The sequence below is a fragment of the Spermophilus citellus genome (assembly GCF_964194105.1).
Source record: "Spermophilus citellus genome assembly, chromosome: 15".
NCBI classification, from domain to species: domain Eukaryota; kingdom Metazoa; phylum Chordata; class Mammalia; order Rodentia; family Sciuridae; genus Spermophilus; species Spermophilus citellus.
The window spans coordinates 85380753-85393067 of NC_138195.1; the positions used below are offsets into that span (position 1 = coordinate 85380753).

Sequence of the window (12315 nt, forward strand, 5' to 3'; positions counted from 1 at the left end):
AATCCAGGGCTACTGACAAGATTTAACAAGAAGGAACAGAGAGGGTATCAAAGAAAAGGGAGTTTAAACTCTATAAACTATATTTAAAACAAGTTATTTTATTTTGGCATTAGAAACTGGGAAAAGATGCAAGTATATTAGTTAATATTTATCTCTGTCCCTAAAAATATTTCAAATATTGATCTAAAACTACTGAAGGAAGAGTTAAGTGTCCTCTGAATTTTTACCCTTTTCTCTCTCAGATCAAATAAGTCCACACAGTTCCTAGTTTATTTAACTGGTCATAAGTAGTGTAGAGTTATATATCTTATTATACATTTCTTAATTACATTCTTAAAAATAATTTATCATATTAAACAGCTATCTACAGAAATAAATAATGAACACCATAAAGAGGAGTAGATTTGGAAGTTTGTTAAATACTCGCTACTGTTTCTACTCAAAGTAGAAACTCTGCATACACTTAGGCAGAACCAAGCTGGGGGTCACTTTCCTAATCTGACCAAGAAGGAATCTCCACAGTCCCTTTCAACTCTAAAATTCTGTGCCCTACAGAGTGAGTTTTCTGAACAGCATTTTAAAAAGTAATGAAGTCCATCTAATGTGACTTCAATATTCTAATAAAACATTTACTGAAAATAAGGAGTTTGGTGAGAATTGCAGGGGTTAATGAAATTAAACTAAATGGAATGTGAGTGATTGGTTGACTGCTTTGTTTTTTTCTTAATTTAACATAACAGCAGCATCTGCTGGAATCTCTAATCTTAATGAAATTATACATACATGAACTGACTTCTCCAAACTAATTAAGTGATGATATACAGCTAAAAAATCATTTGCACTGTTATATTTAGTACTACATCAGTAATTCTTAATGTAGCTAAAAAATTTTTTTAACATTTCATCAGAAGCTCAGGAAGAAAGACATGTTAAAAATTCGTCATTTTGACATAAGTAGTCTAAATTAATGCCATCATATAAATCAGTCTAACAACTTAATCTCTCAAAATAATCTATTATCTCAGAACACTGCTCAACACTTTTAGCCATAATTGAGAATATACAGAAATATTATTTGTCTTATTTCCCCCCCCTCATAATGACCTAATACTAACACATGGAAGATTTCTTGGGAATACATTTCTATTTTTTTTCGGCTAATTTTTCCTTTGTCCTTTTATGTGAAAATTTTACCCCAAATTTCAGCATCAAGTTTCTGGGCAGGAAAACATCTTAGAAACACATGTACTATAAACTATATTCTGGAAAAGAATATAAAATAATTAAAAACAGTTTCAGGCTTAGTTCCAGATTTTATTCAATATGTGGAAACCACGTAAAACTTCTAATTTTAGGCATAAGATTCTTAAATTGACAGATCTACTCAATGAATACATTTATCCTTCAGTTTATTGATATGACACCAAAGAAAATAATAAAGATTAACATTAGCTAACACAAGCAATAGAAAATGAAAATATTTTCTGTTAATAAAAATTAAGAGGAAAGCTCTCAGGCAAATATAAAGATTGCTTTTTTCAAGATACATTTACTACTAGTCATGGAAAAACTTCAAAAATTGAGAACTCTCCAAACTGGCAAAGACCAAATGCAGCACCTACACCAGGACTCCCAAGTACTCAGTATTTTTCCTGAGTGCTCTATCCAGCACATGTGTTTTTAAGATGTCTTCTTATTTTGAAATTTAATGTACATTTTTCTTTTCTCTTCTCCTTTCACAATCAATCCTTTCTCATTCTTATTCCACCACTGCTAAAAAATGTCCATAAGCAAATATAAGAAAATGGGGTTTGGGTTAGAGAATAACAAAATTATTACATGAAGCTTTTTTAATTGGAATTTTAAATAACAGGGTTGTGCATGAGACTCCGAGAATTACTAGTGATCTATTTTTGCTTTACACATAATCTAGCCTTTTAAACCAGGAAATATACATTTTTTACAATATTTAAATTTAAACAAAAGCAAATTATCAGGACTCAAAATAACTGGAGATTTAAAGAAAGGTTGTCCTGGTAACCAAATATTGGTGGGGCGTAACTGACATCCAAGGCAACTACAGGAGAGGGAGGAGATGAAGGCCTGGCATTCTCTCATCATCTCATTATTGTTCTAATGAGGAACTTTGCTCTGGGAATATCATCTCAGCTACTTTCACATCTTTTGTCCTAGTCCCTTCATCTCCCTTTCAGTTCTTAATTAGGCCTTAAAGAGCTCACACTGCCCTTTCAACTGGCTACTGCTCCTGCTTAAACACCGCGCTTTCACAGACAGGTGTTGGCACCAGCATAGACGACATACAAACTTAATTACAAAATACTATGTCCAGAAGGGGAAAAAATAACTTGCTGGATGGCTATTACTGGAGAACTTAATGTAAATTATTTCAAACATCTTATAATCCTCAACATAAAAATTGTTCAAATACTTTTCCTCAATAACCATCAGTTTGAGGATGAGCTTTCTCCTCTTAATTGTATCTTGCGGTAAATTAACAACACCTAGTAATCCTTTCACTGTCAGAATAGTTAGGATCCAGAGAAAAATAATCACACATCAAGGATTCTTTTATCACCTTTAAATCCTTTAACTAAAACAATTTTCACATTTTATTTCTTTAAAGAATTCTAAGGATGCTTTTACAGCAATAAATTACAAGATTTGGAAAAGTACATTTACAAGCACATAGAAATTGTAATTAAAGTTACTTAATAAACAATAGCTACACATTAAATCGATTTTTTGATGTTGCATTTTGAGATTAAGTAACCGCCTGATAGAATTCATTTTACTATCTGATCAAAGGCTGACTTCATATAGTCTGACATTTCTTGCCAGACTGCCATATTATAAAGACTTGAGTATTTATGAAACATCAAAACTTACAAATCATTTACATAAAACAGCACAAACAATATGAAGTCCCATGTTTCTATAATATTTGTACAACTTTAAAGACAGACAACTGAACTTAAAATAACTCATAAAATAAACTCTAACCCCACCTCAACCTCTTTTAGGCACATCACATCTAAAAAAAATCATGATATGTGACTGCTTAAAAACATTCATATTATACATCTGGATCACACATATTAGGGACAGATGGTGGAAACAGCAACCACCAGCCTCTTGAAATAAAAATTCTATTTCTGTTATTCAGTGAGAATTTAGTTTTCTACCCAGAACATTTGCCCATATTTTTGTAAAATAATGTGTTCTCTAGGTTTAACAGATATAGAATTGACCACAAATGCAATGGAATTGTGAGATCCAACCCTGGACTTCAGCTAATAGCAGGATGAACTTCAGATATCTGAACAATCCCTGCAAAATACGTGAACCGACTTCTGATCACTGCCAACCCTGCTAATATATTTGGTTTTGTTCTGACTAGGAAAATAAGTGTCCTAAAGTATTTGCTGCTTCTTCAAATATCTTCCTGATTAACTGGGTCTCTTGCCCGAGTGCTTTTCCTATTGTTGAATGTTAACAAACAGCATATTCTTTCTTCAATCCTTGTCCCGACAACAAAAAATCCGTCTTTGCCGCATGCTCTTATTTCATAACTATGATGCTGACTTTAACATACAGCTTTCATATTAATTTCAAAACAGCCTGTAAGCAAAATCTGTGCACTTTAAATTGGCTCTAATTATAAGTGTTCACTGGAACTTTAATTGATCATATACAGAAGCCACACCCTCTAGTATATAAAAGGCAAGTCTGAATTTCACTTTCTCTCTTTCTTCCAAAATTACCACCCTGATCTGCAGTACTTGGGCAGCTGAGATATTCAAAGAGACAGAGGCATTTTTAAGAACATGTGCCAGAGAGGAGATGGGCTTGTGTCGGGTAATTCTCTAACCCCTCGGCAACTTACCGGGATTTTCCTGAGGTCTTCATTGCTTGTCGGATTCATGTGAAAACTAAGTAATAAAACACAAATGTAAATGTTAGAAGTGCACCATGGTCCTAATGGAGAAAACAAAAAGAGAAAATACTTTTTTTTTGTAAGTATTTTTAGTTGTAGGTAGACACAATTTTTGTTTTATGTATTTTATTATGTGGGGCTGAGAATCGAACCCAGTGCCTCACACATGCTAGGCAAGCACTCTACCACTGAGTTACAACCCCAGCCCCCAAAATAGAAAATTCTTAACTAACAATGCCATAAAAACTTCTGAAGTCCTTAGTGAAGTTTAATCCAAGTTTAATCCAAGATGCAGAAGACAGTGTTTACTCAACATTCTTCAAGTATCTATGATTTTACACTCTGCAGGTAAACTCTTCAGTTATTATCAAAACCGAAGAACCATACACCACACATTGAAATATGTCATTTCCACACGTCTTTAAGCATAGTGATTTTATTTTACTTGCTTTTATATTACTCTTCTTATGTATATAAACACACTTACCTTTAGCCTTTAACTTTAGCATTATCTGAACTTAAGAATAGAAAAATTGCAGAATAAAAGCATTAAGCACTCTTTGTATAAAATACTAGAAAATTTAACTTTCAAAACATTACCCTATCAATAAGAATGAGTTCTGAGTATAGGAATCATTTCTATCATTAATATGATTTCTAAGCAGCTAGCTTTCAAAACTTAAAACTGAAATGGACCTAAAAACAAAACAGATTTCTTCCATACAGAGAATAAGAAAACATCATAGCTGAATGCTCTAACCATTTTCATCTTTGAAACATGTCCATTAGGAAGGGGACTACAACCCCAAAGAAGCTCAACTTCAAAGCCATCTGATGAGTAAATATTTCATCAGTACTCTACACATTGAATTTTTGCACAGCACTTAAGAGTATTAGCCTTAGAATCTGCTACAAAGCATTACTGAACTAGAAGCCTTTGCATTCCACACATATTAAAAAAAAAAGACAATGGTTAAGATACGTATTTTTCCATTATCTGTATATTATCAGCAAAATACCTGGAATCCTCTGAAGATTTAAGAAATTTACTTTAGAACTTCTGATTGTGTGACAGAAATCACAGACATGGATTCCTGTCTGGAAAATAATTTTTACCAACAGATACATATCCCATACTGCAAAATCCACAAGGCATACATGAGTGCACAACACATCAAGAGAATTTTCCCCATAGCCAAGATTTCATTTGTTATGGCTAAGATCTGTGGCGCCTGCTTCCAAGAACTAGTTGCTGACCTTTACTAGGTAGAGCTCCTGGGATAAATGTGGTATTTCAGCAACCCAGGATGACTCAGTAGACCCGTGATTTAAATATCCAGAGTGCATTCATTTCCAGGCTTAGATGGCTGCCACATTTTCTCGTTTCCTATAGCTTACCATGTTTTTTGGTGTTCTGCATGGTCCTGGACTGGTGTTGCTGTACCAGCAAAGCCTCAAACGCCTGACAAAAGAGTCACTGAAAAGAAAACATCGAAAAATCCCCAAAGACAACCTCAAAAGTCCACCTAGCCTAGAGGGCCATGGGAGCAGCTGCTGACACCTGTGACTTCCACCCTCTCCAATTCTGAATCCCAGCTAGTCAGCAGAAGAGTCCAGGGGGCTAATTCCTCCTTGCCCCATTCTCTCTCCACATTTTCTGAAGGGTCAAGAAACACAATTCTGTTCTGTCCTTCTCCATCTGACTGTGATACTCTCAAGGACAAGGTGATTTACACTCGGGTCTGACAGTGTACCAAGGTGCTCATGAGCAAAGAAATGGTTTGGGGGGGCCCCCAAAGCCAAGTGGTGTGAATTGAAATCCTGGTTCTGCCCTGTACTTGCCATGTGACTTTATGCAAAATTATTTAAGTTTAATTGTCTGAGTTCCTTCTTCAGTAAAATGGGAATGGCAAAAGAACCTACCACACAAGACTACTGTGAAGATTAAATGATTTAATATGTAAAAACAGTAACTAGTAGACAGAACATGTTCAATAAGTTAGTAAATAAACATTACATGGCACTTAATCTGGGCCTGACAATATTTTAAGCGCTTTATCAAAATCAACTCAGTTAATCTCCATGACCCTTAAGAGTGTCATACAGTACGTATCATCATTTCTTCCACACGTTCATTTTAAAAATAAGGGAGCAAAATGGGTTAGACAACTTGTGAGTTGTCTTAACTGGTGGAGCTGTCTGGCTTTAAAATCTGTCCTTGTAACCACAGTCCTAGTTCCATTCTCTGTAAACAGATCTTCATGGGCGCTGGCTACACTGCAGAAGCCCTGGACACTGAGGCCACACGGACTGACCAGACAATAAACCTCACTGTGAGAAAGCGCTTGGTCAAGCGAGAGGCAGAGAGACGGCATTAAGGCCATGCACTCTCATAGCAGTTGATCAAGCCAGGCAGGATTTCAAAGTCCATGAAGCACAGGTTTGGCAGGCTAGAAAGAAAGACACTGCAGACATATGGCACAGCCCAGGGCTGCTAGACAGTGTGTCACAGTAGGACACTGCAAGAGCAGTTTCAGGGGAAAGTGCCCTGGAGGACTCTGAGGCCCAAGAGGAGGCTCTCAGACCTGAGCCACTGAGCAAGAGGCAATTTCTTGGTAATGTGAACTTTCTCTCATAAACATTGTTTGAAGTGTCTCGTGTTTGGTGGCACAAGCCATCCCACTGCATCCTCTAGAGTGAACAATGTTATGATGATAAATTTAAATATGCGCCTCAGGAAGAAATCACTGAACTAAGAAATAGAAACTCAGGCATTACATTTGTTGTAATAAGGGATTTTAAGGCAGAGGCATTTAGAACAAAGAGTTTACCAAAATCACCAAATTAATAATATGTAATATCCAATTGCTTTCACTTATGGAACTAAAATGAAACTCAATGACCTCCTTAAAAATGTCTGAAAATTCTTAAGAATGATTAAACTTAAAAGGCACTACTGTGAGGGGAAGAGCATCTGGGGCCCTGAGCCCCAGCCCCTTCCCATTGTACCTGAGCCTGCTAGGGATCTGAGGTCCCCAGCTGAGCACAGAGTAGGCCAGGGAGAGGGCCCGCCCTGAACGGGGCATTGTCTGAAATCCAAAGGCAAAGCCCCTCCCTCAGGTCAGCTTTGTACACACTAACATGTCAAACCCATAAGAACTCTGTCACTCATGGCTGCCTTTTTTGATCTGTCCTTAAGGGGGAAAAAAAGAGTTAACTGAACTGGATTGAATTAGCTTGGTGAAAATAAAATGTCTCTATTTATCGAAGTGTGGCACCAATTTGTGATATCTTTCTCTTTGGACTGCTGTCCTCATGTCAGACAAGATATTGAATAATACAGCCTGACTGCTCAGCTGAGCTGCTGACAGGCCAGAAAGTGGTGTTTCTAATCAGGTACTAAATAAACTTACGACGTGCTCATGCGGAAAAAAAGGTATAAATAAACTGAAACTCCAGAATTTAAGAAATTAATTTTAGAAGTCAGAACTGAAGAAGTTTGGAGGCAACAGATTTTAAAATAACTTTTAAACTGATAGAAATATTTCAAACTAATAATTTAAAAAATTTTAAACCAATAAAATGTGCTAAGCTTAATATTCTGAAGAAGTTTTTAGGCAAAAGCTTGATAGTTTTATTTCATGATATTTTTAAATTTTCAAGAATTTTTCCAAATAAACTAATTTTAAACTTTGAAATAATTTTCAAATATTATATTTCTAAGAATTACTGGTATATCTTCTATACACTTATTAATTTATCTCAAAGTTAAAATTAATGAGTAAAGATAGTAGAAGCAAGTTGATGGGAAATTAAAATTGCTCTTCAATTTGTGCTATGGACCAATCTCCCACATATAGGTCAGAAAAATAAACCACCTTTATAAAGTGATAAAACTGATCATTTCAGCAGTGGTAAAGGTTTTTTTTTCTTTTTTAAAGAACATACATACATTCTTTTAGAGAAAGAATAACTAAGAAGGGGAAAGACCATTCAGTGAAAAAGTGTGAAGTACTTGTAAAGACAAAAAAAAATCCATAAGGATAAAGATCTATCAAAAATGGTTATAGCATTACTATAAATCAATGCAAGCTGTGTAACTCTCTGGCTCTAGAATTTTAAATCTTTCAATTTGAAGGCATATAACCACACATAAAGCTCTCTGGAAGACTTTCAAAATCAACTGTGACTAGAGTTATCACTGTACCTTTCATGTGAGCTTTCCAAACCCCATTACTGCTGAAATTATAAATCAAAGTGCATTCTGGCCTACAGCTTAACCCATTTTGTTTTTAATAAGTGAATTCAAACTATTTGTAAACTCCAGAGGTGTGACACCTGGTAGGGAGGGGGGAAGGCGGGGGTAGTAAGAGGAACAGCTTTCTCAAACACAAGTCAATTCCTTACTGTGTTTGGGAAGTAAGTCTAACTTTAAGCTATCAACACCAGTAATTTTCAAAGGCCATCTTCCCATTGATCTTTAGCTGAGTGGGCTCTAGAGACCCAGGGCTTCACTTCAGTGACAAAAGCGGGCGGAGGAGGTGTGTGCTGAGAACTGCAACACCACAGGGACCCTAATGAGTCCAAAAAGAAAAGAGAAATGCCTCATTTATAGCTCATCTCTACTTTGTGATGAAGTACAGAACGACATTAGCTCTAAGTATGATTAGTACTTATGACGCTATTTTTATTTCCATTTACAGATGAGGAAATGAGCAGAGAAGTTAAGAAGTTTACCCTAGGTAACATAGTAATTAAGTGTTAGTGTCAAAATTCAAAGAAAGGCATCCCAGCTCCACAGTCCAAGCTCTTTGGTCACATACTTTTCTTCTTGCCTAGAGAGGCTCTAAGTTGTGTGGTCTTACTGTGTTTCTTGGTGGATTTCAAGGAATCAATGCAACTTCCTGAGGATTCTCCCAACCAGAAATGATGTTAAGTCTTGGACTCAGTTGTAGAACAATGGCTAAAAAAACAACAGGATTTGAAATAACCCTGCTTATTATTCTGTTTGTCCATCCTGATCCACATTGACCCCAACCCCTCTCCCCAGGAGGCTGATCTTTGGACAGTGCACCACCCAGGTTCCCCCTCTGGCTTCCTTGAAAACTGGAGCACCAAGAGAAGGGGAGATGGGCGTGATATCCCCAGCCATGGTCCATGCCATCACCTCCTCAGTCCCTCCCCATGGCCGCCTCTGTAGCTATTCTGACACCTAAGTATGGCAGCACCTTCTAGGCAGTGCTGGGCTCTGGTGCTAGCTACACTAGCCCTTCCTGACATCCTGAACCCTGACCACACCTCTTCACCAAACTCTCATCAACTATTCATTCTGAATGTATCCTTTGTTTCCTGCTAGGATTCAAATGATATAGGATATATATAATAAATGCCACAAATTATTCACTCAATAATTTAGAATGATTGAAGAAAAAGGATTTTTCTGATTCTCAGAAAGAAAGAATCACAATTTAAGTATATGAACTATCTACACTTTCCTTTTCCCTTCAATTTCTGGCTTATGCTCCATATTTACTTACAAATGACAATTCACTGCTAACCACAAAAAGAAAAAAATAAAAAGGGAAAAGAAAAATAAAAACTTCCTGACTTCACAAGGCTAGAGCACTTTATGCTCAAAATTATTTTTGACTTAGAATTATATTTTTAAGGATTCATTGCTCCTGAAGTTTTGAAGTGGTATGACTGAAGTGACCTGGATCTGAACAATACCACCTCATAGTCACACTGCCTTACAATTTATAACACATTTCCACAAACAATTTCTCTGGACATGTTTCCAAAGGAACAGTGGTCAATAAAACAGGGTTAAGTAACTCACTGTAAAATCTTCTCTGCACTCAAATCCCACCTGCTCAATGCTCACCCTTTCTCCCTCCCTCCAAGGAGAGAACTCTCCCCAACACACTGATATTTACTCACCTCTCACCAGAGCATATTTCTGGCCCAAAGCCTCTCAGATATTCCATGACTAGTCCTTTGCCAATCTCCAAAGCACCCCTCAGAAACCCTTGCTGGCTTTGTGACTTGGTCTCACTCACCTGATGCAATCTACATCACATCCCCAGTTCTCATTGAGGACTCACTGCTTCCTTGGTGAAGGTCACCAAAAACTACCTGCATGAGGACAGTCGCTCACTCTGCTCGACCCCTCAGCTCCATCTCCTACAATGGCTCTTCCTTCCTTCCTCCCGGGACTCTCTTCTGGCAGCCTAGTTTCCCCTGTATTCCCAGCACTCCTTCTCCTTGTCACCTTCTTCTTTTCACCCTTAACTTCCTAAGGCTGTTTTCAGGCCTTTCCTCTACTTTACCCTTGTGATTCCATTTTCTCCACTATCTTGGCTGCCACCACTGACCAGATGGAGGACTACTAAATCTACTACATCTTGTTAACCACACTCTTTATCCTTTATAATACCATGTTCACAAATGTCTGGCAAAAGCCCCAAATTGGAAATATATATGCACCTCTCTTTCAGATCATCTGTTGGGTTTTCCTCCTCCTTCTGGAACAAGCAGACTTCTGAGCACCCGAAGTAAAGCACTGAGACACCCTGCAGCCCAATCCTCAGCCTGGCCTGCTTTGTAAACCCACTCCCCCTACTCAGCTCTGGACATGATCTCTCATTACCCCCCTGCTACTCATTGGCACAGTTTCCTTTCCATTACAAGACCCAATACCTCTTACCTAGAGTACACAACAGCCTCTTACCAGTCTCGACCCTCCTCATCCAGTCTACCTAGGCAGGCTGACCACTGCCTTCTCATCAAGTCTATCCTACTTACCCAACTATCAAAAAACTTATGGCCTCTAACTTCCTGGAATAATGACATACTTTTTTAGCCTGGTTTTAAAAGCCCTTCCTTCAGACTGTACCAATTCATCTTTGCAGACTGACCGGACAACACTTGATGCCCAGGCACAACCTACTCAACTCTTCAATATTTCAAACAATAAAATTTAAAAGACAGAAACGCCACCATCTATTTCAAAGAATTAAGATTAGCAGAGGGGTAGAAGAAATGAATATGAAAATGTTTCATATGACAAGGTGTGATTCAAACATAAGGTACAAAAGATGGCTTTCTCTGTATCTCCCTTCCCCCTCAGGCTTCCCATCCCTTCTTACTGGACTCTGCTTAAAGGAAGGAACCAGATCTCATTAACCTTTCCATCCCTGTATCTGACAGTGTCTACTGCATGGCAGATGTGTAATAAATGAATGAATACCTTAATACCAGTATTTAATAAAAATCTGCAGAAACTGGGATAATAGTTGAATAAGTAAATCAATAGTGGGTCAATTCAAATTCAACCAACAAGATATGAAGTTACTCAAGAGCAGAAGAAACTGTTTTCCTGAGAATATATCCTGAGAATATATTCTATATCTGAGAATATTTTTCAGTTTTTTTAAGATAGGAAGAATTATTCTAATATTTACAATTGCCACTAAAAACTGGAATAAGTTTTCAAATTGGTGGGCTTCCAATAAAATCAATTCAACTAGCCAATTTATCCAGGACGCCAAATAGGTTAGGTATTTAACCACAAGACTGATTAATTTGAGATTCTTCTGGTAAATCCAGTTCTTATTCCATAAAGGTTACATGTTAAAGGAGTCTTTTATATGATTTTTTAATAATCTTCTTTTCAAAGCCTTAAAAAAGTAAAGTGTCCACAGAGAGACTGCACCAGTAACACAATGTTTATTAGCACATTTCCATAATAGAAATGAACACAAGCATATGGAACTTAGAAGACAAGGTGAAACTCAGTGATTTTTTTTTTCCTTCTTTCTTTTTAAGAAAAAAAGCAAAGAACTCAGGACCAATCAAATTAATGATATTATAGAGTAAAATACATATTCTCTCTCCTGGGACTGGGCATGCACATGAAACACTCTGATGACAAAACAGAACTAAGACATAAGTGTCTACGGGGATTAACAGTAATTTTCTTATTAATATTCTCACAGGATATCTTTTATGAGATCTCAGAGGCAAGACAATTAAAACTTGTGGTCAGTGTCACCAAACAGCACGGACAGCAAATTTGGACCTGGTTGCTTTTCTATAATGAATAGTATGTTATTGAAGAAAGACCAAAAACTGGAGGATTTAAGGATGTCCTAGAAATTAAGAACATGTTTCATCAAGAGTAAAATGTTCACTAAGTTTAATGTACTACTTCCTCCAGGTAAAGAAAAGAGACAGTAATTATTTCAAGGACAAACAATTCACAAATTTCCAAACTCAATTCCTTTAAATCTAAGCTTCTCAAACCTTTCCCCCTTTAGTACCCTGTACTACATGACAAGACTAAATCCAGTAACAAGCAA

The 12315-nt window shown here is 36.8% G+C and overlaps 1 protein-coding gene across 1 annotated transcript in view; it reads right to left on the bottom strand.

The window, feature by feature from the left end:
* Positions 1–12315, bottom strand: part of RAB11FIP2 (RAB11 family interacting protein 2) — a 37763-nt gene that overhangs the window by 5609 nt on the left and 19839 nt on the right. The window contains exon 4 of the mRNA XM_081268872.1: positions 3905–3950. Coding sequence (XP_081124998.1) covers positions 3905–3950 — 46 coding nt within the window. The remainder of the gene's footprint in view (positions 1–3904; positions 3951–12315) is intronic.